This window comes from Merops nubicus, unplaced genomic scaffold (genome assembly GCF_000691845.1).
Source record: "Merops nubicus isolate BGI_N331 unplaced genomic scaffold, ASM69184v1 scaffold29579, whole genome shotgun sequence".
NCBI classification, from domain to species: Eukaryota; Metazoa; Chordata; class Aves; order Coraciiformes; family Meropidae; genus Merops; species Merops nubicus.
This window is the reverse complement of record NW_008632103.1, coordinates 58,716-76,029: the sequence shown is the minus strand read 5'-3', so window position 1 is coordinate 76,029 and position 17,314 is coordinate 58,716. Positions and strand designations below refer to the sequence as shown.

The following is a 17,314-nucleotide window of genomic DNA, read 5'->3' as shown; positions in this document are numbered from 1 at the left end:
TGCTGCGCGCCCGGAGACACAGCTGCGGACCCTGCTGCTGCGACGGGCAGAACCCCAGGGCCAGTTTAAGCAAGTGCCTTTCTGGAGCGAGTCGCCTGTTCAGCATCAGCGTTCTCGGGGGGCGTCTGTCTGCAGCACAGCCAGTCCCTCTGCAGGTCCCTCTGCAGGTCCCTCTGCAGGTCCCTCTGCAGCCCGGAGTCACCTCAGTGGGAGCGACGGCGTCCGGGCAGCGAGTGGTCCCTGCCTGGGCCAGGCGGCCGGGAGGAGACGGGCCCAGACCTGCACCTCTCGGGGCAGACAGGTTTGGGCTTGCCAGGACAGAAAAATGGAACTTAGTTAACAAATACAGTGACCTTTAACAGGACACCGGGGGGTGGTGTAAGTGAGCCACAGAGACCACCTCCCGTAGTGCCCTCAAAAGGACACGTCTTCTGTGGCTTTACTGCCCCTTTGTTCCTGGTGTAGCTGGTGAGTGCCAGTTCTTCAGCGCAGTGTGGCTGAGCCTGTGGGACAAGCTGGAGCAGAGCAGGCCAAACAAAATCATTAGCAGTGCAGGGTAATTACCACAACTCTCAGTGACAAACAGTTTAGAAAATGGTGCCTGTTTTTTGCTCTCCAAAATAGCGTTAATAAGCAGGGTGTGACTCTGCCCACCACAGCTAATGGCCACTGAAGGAAATGCTGCTCTCTTCAGCTCTTGGTATTGTATTTTTTTCTTTCCTGTAGCTGTAAATTTTTCTGTAGTTCTAAGAAAAGGGAAGAAAAGTGCAAAACTACTGATCAGGGCTTAACAGGTCTGCACGCAGGCAACTGCCGATGTAAGATGAAGATTGAACATTTTGGAAGACAGAAAACCCCCAAGCCCTTGGGAGACAAGACAATTAATATTCCCTGTGCAAGGTCACTCCCCCTCTTGCTGAGGAGCGGCGGCTGGAGCAGCGGCGATGCCGCCCTGGCCCTGGCCGGAGCTCGCGCTCGCTTTGATCCGCGGCCGAGCAGCAGCACTGCTGGGACTGCTCGTGGGCGTCCATCGCCCTGTGCACCCCCAGCTGCTCCTAGGAGGGTCTCACAGGCTCTGAGGGCAGAGGCAGCTAACGGCCCGGTCACCTCCCTGCGCTGGAACGAACCCCTCACCTGAGGAAAAGGGGGAGCGTGGTTTTGCCGGGTGAGAGGTCTGCAGGGGCAGGCCCCGCACGCCAGCCTGCTCCAGCCCTCTCTGAGGACCAAAAGCTCACCCTTGGCGTGAGTCTGCCCCGGTGCCAAGGGCGGGTTTATCTCCTGGAGAGGAAGGATGGGCAGAGTCCACCCAGGGCAGAGCCCTGCGGCCTTCACCCCCCTGCGAGGTCAGTGGGGTTTTCTTCATCCCGTGATGATTTGCAGTAAACCTGCAGCAAGCTCAGAATGTGCTTTGGGTTTCTGAAAACTAAGCCCTGATTAACCTCCAGGCTGCTACCAGGAGGGGCCTGAACTGCTTTTTAGCTTCACTCCATTTTTTTGGTGTTGAAATTGTAGAACAATAAGGCAGCAACAGGACTTAAGTGAACTGATACTACTCCAGCCTGGATTATTTTGAGAAGAAAACCAGAACTGTGTTGTAAGAACTGACTATTACTAAGCTACTGAAATATCCTGAGAGGCAACAAGAAGCTACAAACCCACAACAGTAAAGGCACCTAAAAACCAGCACCTTGGAAGCAGGGAGCCGTCTGTCTGTCTGCCTGCAGCCCCTGCAGCCCCCAGGTGGGTGGCAGGGAGGCTCCTGCTCCGTCGCTTTACAGGATTAGCAGAGCAGATGTTTTTACTTCAAGCACCCAAAGCCAGTACTAGCAAAAGTGTTAAAATACTTTGTCAGTGTCTTGAGCATTTCTGCAAAATAATTTATGAAAGATTGTTTTTTTTTTCAATAATGAACTTAACTTGCTTTTGATATTTAATTTTTGAATATATTTTTTCACAAAACTGGATTTGCTGTAGTTAATGATCATGATCCCGATCTCTTTTGTAATTGTAAATTTTATAATTTGTAAAAACTTAGAATGTCCTTCAGAAGAAATTTACAATAAAATTTGGTTAAAAATAACTGTAGTCACCTAGACCTGTGATTGTTTTTTCCTGAAGAGTAGCTCGATGTCTAGATGGCTGATTTTGGGCTGTAAGATGCAGTTTGTGCAGCTGCAAGTCTCAGTCCCTCTCTGGCCGCTAACACATGATTAATTTCTGCAGTTTTTCCAAAGCTGGCGGTTGCAAGAAGCAGCAGCTGCCAGGGCCCTTGTTTGCTACAGACCAATTTAATCTGCTGACGGTGGGAAAACCACGTTGAGGGTAGGGCCCGAGGGGAAGGGCGCGGGGCGGGCAGAGCACGTCGGGGCACGCAGCCCGAGGCCCCCCGGGTTGGTGTGAGGGACGGTCCCTGCCCCGGGGCCGCAGCCACGTCTGACGGGCAGACTGCAGCTGCCTCTGGACTGGGAAGACAACTGGGCAGGTGCCAGTCACCTGCTTGATTTTTTTTCCACACACATAAAAAAGCGGGGTGGTGGTGGTGGGGTGGGTGTGGGGGTGCTTGAGCAGCTGGGATCATTCACTGCAGGTTAGAAAAAAATCCCTCATAGGTGCTGAGGAACCTCAAGCCTCTCGTGACTAACACGTGTGAGGTAACGAGAAAGGTCTTCAGCAACAAAATCCTTGTGTGTCTGGACAGCTTCCAGCTGCATTGTCTAAAATGTTTCTAACTTAAGAAGTGAACAAGATATAAAAATGGTTTTACCATCTGTACAGCCTTAGGTGCATCAGAAACATAAGAGTTTTCTTCATAACAGAAAAGTTATTTCTAATGGAAGGAAGCACCTGCAAATAAGCAAAGCAGTACCAAGTACCAAACACATGTGGTGAGTACAGGAAAATACAGAGCTGGACATAAAGTCACTGATGAGTAGTACCAGGAAGGCTTCGTAGACCAGGTCAGTAAACCCATCAAAACTAGTTCCACATCAGACACAGAGAGGTTTCACATCCCAGCTTGCTCTCCCAGACGAGCTCACTTTGCTTACATCCGTAGCTATTAGAATGAATCATGTTAGGAATTCCTGAGTTTAAATAAGACAGAAAACTAAACACTGCCCTAGGGATAGTTCGAGTCCTTTGTTATGAGGAGCACATAAACGTCTCCTGCTCGTGGGCTCTGGTTGGGCAGCGAGGAAGGTCACAGCCCCCCAGACCTCGGGGTGTGCTCCACCTGCCTCCTTCACAACAGCCACGGTGATTAATGCTGCTTGTGTGAGTGCCTCACAACTGACTTAAACAATCCAAGAGTGCTTGTTTGTCTAAAAATCAACTGCATAAAATATTCTGTAATAGGGGAAGAGTGAAATAACCAGAGAAGGAAAATGGTCTGTGGTGACACAGAGTTACCTGAGCGTTTTCTGTTCAGTGGAAGGTGTGTAACGGGGCTGCTCAGGACGTGTCATCAGGGCATGGCTGGAAACATGGTGAAGAAGAGCACGTGGGATTCAAAGGGCAGGACACACACAGAGCTTTCTGCTGCCTGACACAGCCACCGTCACTGAGGTTTTATCAGCTAGCTCAGAGCAAAGGAGATCTGAAATCCCAGACTGTATTTATGTATAATGTTCATATTCCAAACTGTATAAAATAAAATGGAGCTATTATCATAGACTTTAAATATTTTACTATGCAATACTAAAACCATCTGTCTTCCAGCACAAGAAGAAAATACAAACCCAAGCGAATGGCCTGTCACAGACTTTACAGAAATAGAATATTACTGGAATCCTATGGTCTTTCCTGAACTGTTGGCATCTCAGGTATCAAGAGTATTTTTCTCTTGCATCACAGACTGGAACGCATAGACAGCCATTGTCATACACCAGAGTAAGAAAACTTCCCAGATTATATGAATAAAATAGATACATTGGAAATCAGATAAAGCTTTACAAGAATTTCCCCATGTGTCCAAAATTACTTCCTTTATCAAAGGCTTAATGGTGATGTGATTACATCTCCTAGAGTAACATGTTTCACGTCGGATTGTGCCCAAATACAAAACAAAACAAAAAAGCACCACTTAAGTAAAACAAAACTGATCACTGCAAAGACAGCAGGCTGCATAAGGGATGCTAAATTAAGATGGTATTTCTTGAGAACACCACTGCCACAGAGAATGAACGTACCCTTCACCCCTTGCATTGCATTTCTGTACCCCATGACCTCACAGTCACAGTCTTGCTAATGGCAACACCCCAATTTTTTTTTTTCCTTATTTTTTTTGTAGTGAGTCAGATGTTGTTACATCCCATTCATACACTGCCATTTATAGTATTTATATAGAATATCAACATAGACATATATAAGAACTAGGATACTCTTGATGGCCTCTATTTTCTGATGTATTTAACAAAAACAAACAGATAAACAAAAACCCCAAAAAAGAAAAACAATTGCTGGTGTTTCCAGCTCCCCACCAGAGAAGCAGGACCGAACCCTGAGCCATGTCTCTGTGCTGTGGTTTTGTCACAGCCAGGCACTGTGACAGTCCTGCCCCAGAGAGCTCCCTGCGGCCTCCCGCTCTCCGCGTGCTGTGGGAGGGCAGTCAGCACCCTGCCCCAAAGGCTCACCCAGTAGCAGGAGCTCACCGGGGGCCACAGCTGGGGCAGGACGAGCCCAGCACAGCCCATGGGTCTGGGGTTTGCTGCATCCTGTGTGGGAAAGCAAAACGTGACAGCTCTACATGTAATGCAAGAGAAACAGGCAGGAAAGTCCAGCAGGACAACGTGCTGGGTCACGCTCCTGGCTGTTCTACCGACCGAAAGTAGAGGGGAAGGAGTGACTTGGGAAAGGTGTGTGTGCAGAACCAACCCAAACCCAACCAACCCCAACTGCCCTCACATCTGGGTCAGTGCAAGAGTCCTGGGGGTTTCAGCAGTGGAGAGTGAGGAAGTCGCAGGGACCAGGACAATGTGGGGACTCTGAACTCTGGGCAAAAAGCACTCGGGTGTGAAACGCAGCATGGCGATGGTCCTGCAGCTATCCTGGCTCAGCCTTCCAGAGAAGAAATGCTTGGTTTTATGCTGGCTCAAAAAAACAGAAGACCTCTCTGCCAATTCCAAAGGGACATCAAAAGATCATTGGGAGCGTTACTCGAAGGTTTCCCATCGCTTTCTGAGCTGTTCAACCTTACCTGGTGTGGATGACACGTCTTGCTTTGTCTTTTTTAACAGATCTTCAAATGGATCTTTTGTCTCCTCAGATTTTGAGGATAGTAACACTGGCTCTAAGCCCTTAGCTGGCCTGGTGGGGATCAAAGGAGGTTCATTCGACAGGAGATTTAGTGCTTGTTTGGGATCTACCTTTGAGCTGGACTGGCCCACCCGTAGTGTTCTGGATTTAGGGCCACTGAAACACGCTGGCTGGAGAGAGCTCGCTGGGGAAGGGCTGTGGCTCAGCAGCAAGGAGCCAGCGGGTGGCACAGCTGGAGCCTGGCTAAACAAGTTTGGCATGGACAGTGTTGAAATGTTTGGTTGAGGTCTTTGTGGTGGGTAGAAGCTAGAACTAGGAGTTATGAAGCCAGAGCTATAAGCATGACCTAAGGAGGGGGTGAAAGAGCCCCTTGGGGGTCTCACTAGAGACACGGAAAGGGCTCCTGGCACCGTCTGTGTAAATGGGTTAGGAGATGGCTGTATAAAAGGTGGAGGTGCTGGGGAAGGATAACCAAGTGGCTGGACAAATGGTGCAGCTGGAGGAGGCACAAAGTCACTGGCCACCGAGACAAAGCCAGCTGCAGGAGGTGGAGCAGCTGAGCTCTGCAGGCTGTGGGGACCTTGCTGCGGGCCGCTGCTTTGCCAGCTGGCTGTTTTCAGTGGATCCAGGAGATTCAGAAGGTAGTCGCTTTCATTACCTGCAGTATCTGCCTTCACCTTGACAGGCTGGAGCATCTCAGCAGTGCTGGCAGCACTGGACAGAAGCTGAGAAGGATGAGAGGAGTAATTCACAGCCTGCTGGATTTCAGGGTCTAAGGACACACTGCCACCTCCGAAGGGCTCTGGGATAAGATCTGAAACCACGTGGCTACGTCCTGCAGTGTGGGGGGTGAGGATTTCTGCTGGCCCGGCTGGAGTCTGATGCTTGGAAGCCCTGGGTGCTGGTGGTGGTGGGACTATGCCCAGTTCAGGAGTCTTTCTTCCCTGTGGTCTAGGAATGGTGATGTTCCCTTGAACGGCAGGATTTGGTTCATCCTTTTCTGCAGGAGCCAAAATGCTGTCTCTGCTCCGAGGTCTCCTTGTGATTGGTGACATGTTACCAAGTGCAGTTAAAGGCCTTTCTGGCGAGCTCTGGGAATATTTGGTAGGAATAGCCATGTCATCATGACCCATACTCCACAGCTTGTTGTAAGGGTGAGACAGCTTCATGGTTGGAACAATCCTGTTCCTCTCAGACACATTGAGATCCATTCTCTGCAAGAAAGCATTAAAAAAAGGTTAACTTTTATTGATCTCCTCACAACATGGAGCAGAAAGTGAAGACAGGCTGCTGAGCTATGGGTGGAAGAAGATCTGTCCACAGGCTGTGAACTCTGGAGAGGGAGAAGAGCACATGGGATAGAGAGAGAGACAGGAAAGGAGAAGCAGGACTCTGAGTTCTACTTCCAGCTCTGCTGCTCATGAGTTGTTAGCCTGTGACACACTGTGGCACCTGCTGTTAGCCACCTCAGGAGCACGTACCTGTATCTAAGGCACAGAAATGGAGATGCCTTAATTGCTGCATGGAAAAAGCTGTCAGATGAAATATCTGGATATAACATTAAATGCAATATTATTATAAGGTAGAAATGACATTATTTTCTGTCACGTGAAGATCTCAGAGTCTGCTTTAGTTTGGCACTTCCTAAGCTCCATGTATTCAGTGAAGTTCTCATAAAGAATCTCTCTTCTAGAGTCCTGATTGTTCAAATGATATCTAGACCAAAATGCTCAGATTAAAAGGTTATTAAAACCCATGCAGTTTGAAGGGACTTGAAAATTCCCACATGTTCCTTCTCACTGCTGAGCTTCTAAGATAACTCTGTGTGATAGCCAATGGACTAACAGATCCTGAGGAACAGGGCAAATATTTCCTTCTTCAGAAGTAAAGACTCTAGTTTTAGTGGAAAAAGTTATTGTCTCATAACCTAGTCCAAATCATTTCTCAATTCAGAAATGAACTTTGACAAGTATGAACAAATGGCTGGAAAAAGGATGCATCTACCCAACACTGTGAAAATGTTCCTGGGAGAATAAGGGAAGACAGGCAGCCCTGGTTCTCTGCAAAACCCCAGAGTGGACACGAAAGCCTGTCCAAACCTGGTAATCAAACGAGCATCGCTGATCTCCCTCCTCTTTGGGAGTCCGTAGGTCTTCCAGGCTCTTAGCTTGGCTGAGAGGCTGAGACTGTGTTTCTACTTCTAAGTTAGAGAAAATGTCTTCAAGGAGGTTGATTTCAGTGGCCTTGCTTGAGAGCAGAGGGCTTGCAGGCAGAGGCTCTTTTGATTTTTCTGGACTGACCGCCTCTTCCCCATCAGCACTGTCCGATTCTTTCAGGGCCCGGTACGGCTGAGGCCTAGGACAGAAACAACAATTGTGTTGCAAATTACTATGGCTCTGATTATTTTTTTAAACAAGTATTTACCAAGGAGCTGGATGGCTTTAACAGGAAGCGTTTGGGTGGCAAACCACAGCTTACAGTGCCCCATGACCAGCAGGTGTGTGAGCAAAGAGACCATGGGCAGCCGGACGTACAAAGATGACTTGGCACATGAGGGGTTTCAGGAACAAAAAGACAGGAATTGGAGGTACTCTGAGGAAAGCTGTGACCATGCAGATACAGACAGGCTGAGGAGGGAGCTCTCGGAGCAGGAATAACTGGATGCCAGCTCTCCCCTTTGCCAGCCTGGCCCTCCCCTCAGGCAGCCCTCGCCCCGCTCCTGGGCAGAGCAGGCTCTGCCACCGGCCCCGTCTTCCGCAGGCACTTACACCCTCCTGCTTCCAGCTAACTCAGCACAGAACATAATTCAGTGTTTTCCTGCAATAATTGGGAACACTGTGCAGAGTTCCAATGATTACGTTGGTGTCATCTTATCAAGAAACAACACAATCCATTATGGAGACACCTATTTTACATTTACAGCCAAGGCCGAGTTAGCAGGGAGCTCTTCTTGCACATACCTCAGCAAAAAATGAACACCAGCAGATTTGCATATGGGTTCTGCATACAGAGAACAGCAGCATAATGCACATCCAATTAATGGCAAGAAGTGCCACACAGATCTGTGGTTAGTGGCATTTGACTGGCAGCCAGTTCTGCTATGGCATTTAAACACTGTTTCAATTCATAGAAAATATTTGTGAGACCTGCAAAAACAGACACTATGGAAGAACCCTCCTCCTCTTCCCATATTTTATTCTAATACATCTATATCATGCAAATTTAGAAACAGACCATCTTACTTCATTCACTGACACACAGACAGCAGGCTTTCAGCTAGCCACACAAGCAGGTAATAATGCAAGTGCAAGACAGACAGCTGACAGTACATGTCCTTAGGACGAGGGCGATCTTGCAAATCTCGGTCATATCTTTAGTCTCTCACTTAGTATGTGCTCATCTGCTAAGCATTAGATCACAATTAGAAAACAACCCTGAATAATATTCTGTGAGCAAGCCATTTTAGTGGCCTGGCCTCTTCCACCCCAAACAAAACAGCGCGGGAACATTTTTCCATCCCTTTGCTCCTTCCCCAGTGTGTCTGTGCCCCCATGCCCCACTGCCTGCAGGCGTGTCCCTTCCCACTCCGCCCCTGAACCTGCCTTCTGTGTCACACCACGAGTGCCAGCCCTGGAGAGTCCCTTCTCCAGCCCACCCTTGCACAGCTGTGTCTGGCAGGCTGCAGCTGAGAAGTGAGCGGGCACCCACTGCCCAGCACTGCCTGCACCGGGCATCACACACAGGCCTGAAGCAGCAGCTCCCTGGCACCTCTTCCTACAGGTTCTGCTCGAGCCAGTAATCCAGTGTTAAAAGAATGAGTAATTCTGTGCCATTTCTCTCCGTTTCTGCCCCTAGACATGCTCAAGGAGGTGAGGTTAGGAATGAACAACTCCTCTGGCTGACGTCCAGCTGCCTCGGGGCTCGGTACGTTCGGCTGCTCGCCCGCCGCTGGCGGCAGGGCTGGTACAGAGGAGCTGGCAGCCCTGCCCAGCACCCTGCTGCCCTGCAGCTCTGCTCACACCTACAGCTCTCACAGGCACGGCCGAGCTGCTCAGCTGGGTCTCAAAACTGGGCAGGACTAAGTCATGGAGGTTTGGGAATTTGCAGTAATTTACAAATTAAATAGTTGGGGAGGAGCTGGCAGCCCTGCCCAGCACCCTGCTGCCCTGCAGCTCTGCTCACACCTACAGCTCTCACAGGCACGGCCGAGCTGCTCAGCTGGGTCTCAAAACTGGGCAGGACTAAGTCATGGAGGTTTGGGAATTTACAGTAATTTACAAATTAAATAGTTGGATACAAGTAACACAGTGAGCAAACCCAACGAACCGCTTCCTCCTTCTTGTCCAATTTTAGGTCAAATTGTACTCACACCCCTCAGAGGACATCTGCACAGTGACTCCCCACAGTCAGTGAGGATGTGGTACTTGATGGGACAGAGAGGCTGGGATCAGGCCCACAGGACAACCCAAGAGCCCAGCCAGCACTGCACGGGGGAGAACGGCCGGTGGCTGGGGCAGGAACACAGGCAGCACTCTGGACAACGGGCAGGGGGAAGGGTACACCCCCCAGAGCTCGAGTGGGTGCCAGCCCACGAGCTGTGCATTGCTGTGCAGTGGTTCATGCAGGAGTACAATTTTGCATGCTGATAAGTAGCAAAACAAACAAGCAGGAGAAATGCTGAACATTCATCAAGCACTGTACAGAGACTGCAGGAGCATTTCCAAAATTCCAAGTACAGGAGCAGGCACCCTGACCAGTGTAAAACCCATCAATCGACAACTGAATCAGTGCAATGAAAGAATAAAGGATAGACCATTCAAAAGGAGCAGAGAAGAAAAAGTTTTCAGAGAAGCCAGAGACAGGATCTGCTGAAATTCATCATCAGAAGAGTCCTCAGAGAGGAAGACTGTATAGTGTCGCATGGGCTTTACAAGGCTGAGGGAAACAGGAAGAGAAAAGGAAGTTATCAAGTCATCACAATCAGTGCTCCAGAGGAGAGAGAAACCAAGTGATACGCAGGCTCTAAATCATTTCTGAACATGACTGAGTGCCACCACACAGAGCTCTGCATGTAAATGTTCAGCTATACTTCCCAGGCAGCAAACACAACTCTTCTAGAGATGCCCAGGGTTCCCTCTAGCTGGGCAGGGGACTGAGACCTGCACTCACACCCACACTGCAACAGAAGCCAATGCAAACCTCACTAAGACAATGACTAAATTTTTCGTGAATGTAAAACTAACTGTGCATGCCTATATAGCTCTGGGTAAACATACCCTGGCTGGGGCATAAAATAAATATATTAAAAGTTTGCTGAGTTTATGGAATTTTATCTCTTTTTTTTTGGTAGCTATTGGTTGCTTAATTTTAACCAAATACCCAGTAAATTACTCTTTTCTGCATAAAGCAGAAGTTTCTAAGATCCAACATTCAGAAGTGTCTATCACTGCTTTAAACAGTTAAATGCACTATTAGCTTCAGTAGAAGAGGAAAGAGAAGAGAAGCAGGGCCATCAAGCAGAAATACACTGCCATGAAGAGGTTGAAGAGTATGAACAAATTAATAGCAAATATTGGCTCTTTTGTCATGCTAAAATATCCTAATAGTCAGTAAAGTACGAGGCAAGGGCCACTGTTAATTCCCCTCTGAAGCTCTGGATAGTAAAAGAGCTAATAAAAAATATAAGGAGAGGAAATCACTAGGATCATAAAAGCAAACATTGTTCCTAGCTGGCTGAATGAGGTCTCTTCCCAAGCAGCTTCATTTTATCAACCACGTATCACGGATAATACCCCTGTACTGAACCACAACACATCCTGCACGACACCGAGCAGCAGACACGGGCAGATGAATTTTGTTGCCACTCAGGTTCAGAATAAAATCTGTTATTTGGTGTGGGCAGAACCAGGCTCGCCACGTGGCACAGAGGACAGGTCCCGAGCCCGCAGGCAGCACAACGTCCCACCCCCACGTTCACCACAGCCAAGGTGAGGATGTGCCAGCATCAGAACACGTGGAGAGAAGGAATTTATAGTACCAGCACACTAACAAACTACCTCCAGTGGCACTGAATTCATCACCAGCCTTCACTCTTCTAGTTCTTTTGTCTCGAGCACTAAATAACTAGATAATAAAGTTATGAAAACCAGTCTAAAAGATAAGGTCAGAAAAAGAGAAGTTGGACACTGCAGCTGACAGCTCAAGAGGGCCCGAGCTGCCACTGTGAATAATGTTCATTCACAATCAGGCCACAGCTAATTAATAAAAAGTCTAAAATAGTGGTGGCAGTGGATGTGGCTGATGGTGTTAAATCATATTCTGTGGTACCCCAATTAAAGCTGTTGCATAGCTGTTCTCTTCCTCCCTTCTTCTGTAATAGGCATCCAGGGAAAGTGAGGTGGTGTCGCTGCATTAGGAAAAAAATGATGTAACACTTTTAAAACTTTTTTTTTTTTTAAAGAAAGTGACCATTACCCAAAAATCTCAATTTACATTAACAAAAGTCTCCATCTAAAATAAAGCTGAAATGAAAAATACTTCAAAAAAATTTCTTTTTTGAACTTATACACAAGTCTTTTTATCTTGGGAAATTAAATTACCATTTAACCTGATTCCAGAAAACCTAAACTTATTCCCAGGAATCAAGAGCAATACTGAATTTCCACACATCTTGCCTACACACTGCATGTTTGGTAACTGTAGATAACAAAGGTATTGGGGCAGCTGCCCCTAAAGCACTGCCTCTGAAACCTTTTGTTTGCCTTCAGACTACGCCAAATTCAAACACATTATGTCTGTGTGCACATATTAAATAAACTGGGAACAAACTATGAAGCAATAAGGCAGGATCTTGTGGCTAGATCATCAGCTGCACTTCAGTGCAGCTCAGATAAGATTCAATCTATAGCAAGTTAACGTGCTCAGGGTTTGTTGCTGTTGCAGGACTCTGTAAATGAAAGTGGGGTCTCATCTCACAATTAGAAAAAGAGAGCACTTAAGTTCTGCCGTTGGTGTGCTCTGTAAGAGATTCTGGTCCCAGATAAGGGACGAACAATCTAAAATTGTTCAAGTTTAAATTTTTTATCAGCTTGAGGCAGTAGAATCCAAAAAAAGTGCCTATTCCCTCATTAACCCAATTCGGGAGCTCTCCTGCCGTCTGCCACCCACCACTTGCTGGCGTTCGGCACACAAAGAGCTGTCTCTGCGCAGGCAGGTCACAGCCAGCCCGGCTCCGCGGCAGCCCCGCAGCCTGCCAGGGAAAAAAGGATGTGTCCGTCACAGCTACAACCCTCATCATCTCCACATGACTGCACCAGCTCCTGCCTACCTAATCTCTTCGCGGAGTTACCATGCAGATGACTTGCTGATCTCTTTCTAATGTTTAGTTTAACATGTCTCCGGTTAGCAGTAGCACATGACAGTGCTGACAGCCGCGGCTGTTCCCTTTTAAATGCCGTGTCAGGAGCAGGGCGGCGGCGCTGGGGATGCGCTCCCCGGCTCCGCGCCGCGATGATAGTCTGGGCTGCGCTTTTAATGAGGAAGATCTGCATCTCGGGAGCTTTTTTCATGTGTCAGGATGCACGGACAAATCAGCAGCACATCACGCTGGCCAAAAATGAAATGCTGACAAATGTAGATATTTCAAATTTAATTGACACCTAAATGTACTTGAGATAGAAAAAATATATACAGAAAATGTGAGTACAGGACATGAGAATTAATGGGGAGAACTCTGTAATAATTTTAAAAGATATTTTGCTTATGAGGAAATTAAATTTGTGTATTTTATTCACTGTCTTGCTTTTTTCCTGATTACGGTCCACAGGGGTGGTATGGACTTGTTGTCATCATTCCCCTAAAAAGGGCTTCCCAAATTTGAAGGAGGATTTTTTTTTTTTCCTATTCATATATCTTTTTAAAGAACAGCTATGCAGCACCTCTAGGGAATTAAGGAATTTGTCCCTCTTAGACAGCAAAATGAAGAGAATGAGGGATGTGGGTGCATGGGCTTATTCTTGCCAGTATGAAATAGGAGGCTCGGGATGGAGGGGATTACCCAGTAACTGTTCAACCCAAACAAAGCACAGACCTACCACTGGAACTCCTTCTGCACATTCCCAACACTCACACACCCAACTGTGAGCTAACAAAAATATTAAAGTATTTATTTTACTTTTAAAGTGTCTCTTAGTATACTGTAAATGTTCATAGGAGGAGAATATTTCCAGAAAAACAAAAACGTTAGCATGAGGGATATTTTAAATTAAAACAATGAAAAAATTAGTACTGCAAGTCATCTAGCCAGGTAACAAAACCAACAGCTCGTGATCACTATGCCCAGTAAAGGCAGGTAACTAATTGTTTTATAGCTTTGATGAACTTTTTACAGTTTTCCTAGAGAGCTGGAGATACTAACAAGGTGTTTGCAGTAGAGACAAGCTGGAAGCCACCTCTGCCTGCTCTGCCAGGTCTGGATGGCCAGAGGACATCTACTCTACAAGGACGTTTCCCGTTTCTGCCCCACTGCTTGGCACCAAGGGCCTGTGCAGCAGCTTCCCCGCGGGCACCGTCGCCCTGCTGAGGGCACTCGTGGCCTCACTCCAAAGTGGACAGCAGAAATAGGGCCCCAAATTAAGATTTCTTTTAAACCACCCTACTGGGGGGCTGGGAGAGGCAGGAAGGAGCGGGGCTCTGAAGGGCAGCGTGGCCCCTGCTGCAGGTCTGGTGTGGCCAGGCCTGCCCCAGACCCGGCTGCGCTCCGTACGCTCCCCGCTGGCTGCCCCTGTGCTGGCACCGGCCTCGTGTCCAGCTCCCACAGCCACTGTCTAAGGTAGAGGAACCAAAGCACACCAAGGGGCTCGTCTGCTATAGCTGCAGTGTTTTCTTCCTGACTCCACCACCCGTGCTCATACAGGGACTTGCTGGCTTAGCTTTCTTCCCAAGTCGAGGTCCTTGCTTGCAGCGGTGCCACAGAAAACCTCCACTGTACACAAATTCTGTGTGGCAGAGCTCTGAGGGCCTGGTTACCACAACTGGGATTTCATGTGCTTTATGGCCTGTACCCTTCAACGCAGCCACCACGCTGACTTCCCCCTGAATTCAGTGTAATAACCCACTACTGCACTGCAGCCTATTTCCATGCCTGCGAGAGCAGACACGACTTCTGGAAGGCCCTAATGAACTGCTGCAGCACTGACACGGGTTTAGCCAGCCCAAGAGCCTTTTGACATGCTGTTAATTGTGAGCCTGACCCTCTGATTTCCTATTTTAATTTCCTCCCACTCTGCATGCCCTGGAAGCCAGCTAGTCAGTACTTACAGAAGACAGTTCCTAGAACACTCTGGAAGCCTAATCTACATTTAATAGGAAATCTTGCTGTGGTGTAAAAGAGAGCTCTCAAAAAACTGCCTATCTGTAAAAAATGCAACACCTTATTTCTGTGAACAACTAATTTGTGTTTAAGGAGGCATGTCCCACGTGTCTAGGATTGCCCCAGGTGGTAATCCAGCATTTTCTGAGCTCTCATCTACAAATTCTTCCTGCCACCTTATAACTATAAAAGGTTGGGGTTTTTATATATAATTATACATTTTAGATTTACTGACAAATTTTTAAGAATCATAAACATCACAAACCTTGAATTATTGATAAAACTGTAAAAAATAAGCTCTCCATTGAAATATAAAAAAATTCACTAGAAATTTGGATGAGGAAAACAATAGTTCTTCCACCAGCTCTTCTAAATATAAAGGTTTAGCAACAGACATTTGCAATAATCTTGGGTGTTCTTTGAAGTCACTGCTCCCATCCTCCTGTGTTTTTATTGAAGAGTGATTAGAAAATAAGCACATGTGCCCCCAAACACAATGTTTTTCTTTTATACACATTAAAAAAAATAATTCATTTAACTGAAAATGCAGATGTCCTAATATCAAAAGAAATGAACTAATAAATGTAGCACCTGGAAGGATGCCTAGGTAAGTGTTCACTTTTCAGAGGTGACACACAACTTTCCAAATGGAGAGGAGGCTGCCCTGTGGGATGGGTTCACCAGGGGTCAGGTTTGGGCACTGGTCAGTGGCACTGCCCTGAGGATCCTGTCTCTGCCAGCTGGGAGGAGGATACAAAAGGACAGTCCCAGCTATGCTGGGAAATGCTTCTGAAACCTTCATGCAGTCATTCAAGACTGAAAAGTTAGTTTTAAATACAGAAAGAAACTTCACATTGAACAGAAGCTTCTCCAACACATGAGTACCTGAAAAAAAGTAACTGGCTAATAACTAGTTTTGGAATCAGTGCAACTAAGCTAAATATTTGGTATAGTTTAGTTTAAGAAAAGGACCCTCTGACTGCTGCTGCTTCCACAGAATCTTCTCTGATCTGCAGTAAGGCCACTCCAACACAAGTGAATAATGTACACTGTGGTGTTTGCACTGGAGCATTATCCAAAAGGGAGAGAGCAATGTGAATGTTATAAAGGAACAAGAGCTCCCAATCTGTTTTCATTCCAGAACAATATGGGAAGGTTCTTTCTTACTGGGACAGAAAAAAGAAAGTTTGTAAAGAATGTCAAAAATCCCAACTTAATGACTACTTAAAAAAAATATTTTTCCTTTATTCAAAATGTCATTTTGAGATAAACAGTAAGGAAAAAGGTCAGGATTACTGAGGCATTATCTATTTCAAAGGCATTCACTTTAAGTTATTTCTTAGGTAAGCCATTCATTTGAGCTTTACTTAGGTTCAAGGCTAGATATTTCCTCCACTTGTACTCCTGAAATCACAATTTGATGTCAGTCTCATCATTGTTGTGTGTCATGTGTCCTGTCTCCCCACCACCCCAACTTGTTTTTACTAAAACACTCCAAACAGACACCTTACAGGAGGATCTAGCTGAGTGCAATATTCTACAACTAACTGTCTGGAAGTACTTATGTCAAAGTTTGTTTTGTCACCTGAAGCTGAAGACAGGGAAGATTGAAAATAATCAGATCCTGCTGTGACACTGCATTTGAACTGGATAAAATATCCAAGCTGTGAAACCTCAGGCAGAGACCATAACCGGTACCACATAGCAAGTGTCAGTGGTATTAGCAACATTACCTGATTTCTGCCACACTTAAAAGATGGAAAAAATCTATCAGTAAAATGCTCATGAAGAAAAATAAGTCAGTTTATAGTTATAAAGCATCTTCCTTATCTTTTTTACTTTACTGTATTTTTCACAAAAAATAATAATTGTAGTTTACTCTGTGAAAGAAGCTGAATTACCAAGACTCACTAAAATTAACAGCAATAAATTAAATCCAAATAAAACAATCATTGTAATTCAATATATTACTAGCATTAGTAGAAATATTATGTTTCTTATTTATGTTCACATTTATTTCTATTTTGATACTGGCATGACTTGAAAATACACGTTAGGAGAAAGGAAAACTGGAATGCCAAGCAGCTTTTGAATCCAAACACACATAAAGGTTACATTGGCTCAATTATCCTTCATCTATGTGCAGTCAGTCATCATATTAAGAAAAAGCTTTTGTTTTAAAAATCCCTATAATCTTTGTACAAGGACAGCTACCACCCTGTAACAGCACAAGCCCTTCTGCAGGATTTGCAAGCTACTCCACAAGAGGGCAACCAAATTCCACTGTAAAATGGATAAATAATCCTGTAAAAATTAAAAGTGATCATTAATTTCAGATAAAAGCCAGAATTTCTCCCCATCCTAGAGTGGTTCTGGAAAAGCTAGCCCTGCACTTAACTTTGGTGGGGACCCAACGTGGGGACACCAAACACCCCTCCATGTCCCCCTTTTCCCCTCACAAACAGTGGTGACAAGGAAGTGGTACACATGGGGAATAGGTATATTTAAAGAAACCAACCATTTTTCTTTTTATGGGATTTCAGTACCTTTGGATACAAAATATCCTGTAATCTTGGGCAGTGGCTGAAGCGTTTAACTTCAGCGGCAGTAAAGCCACACAGGCTGGGACATAAACAAACCATGCAAAGTGGCTCTGCAGTCAGCACATACTTTGTGCAGCAGGTGAGGATG

General features: G+C 46.3%; 1 protein-coding gene across 1 annotated transcript in view; it reads right to left on the bottom strand.

Moving 5' to 3' along the window:
- Positions 1 to 5,150: 5,150 nt before the first annotated feature.
- The window catches only part of LOC103780182 (DENN domain-containing protein 1A-like), a gene marked incomplete at its 5' end in the record, with an annotated part of 70,301 nt that continues 58,137 nt past the window's right edge, over positions 5,151 to 17,314 (bottom strand). Inside the window, 4 exon segments of the mRNA XM_008947838.1 lie at positions 5,151 to 6,467; positions 7,353 to 7,608; positions 10,067 to 10,124; positions 10,127 to 10,188. Of these exon segments, the coding sequence (XP_008946086.1) occupies positions 5,151 to 6,467; positions 7,353 to 7,608; positions 10,067 to 10,124; positions 10,127 to 10,188 (1,693 nt within the window).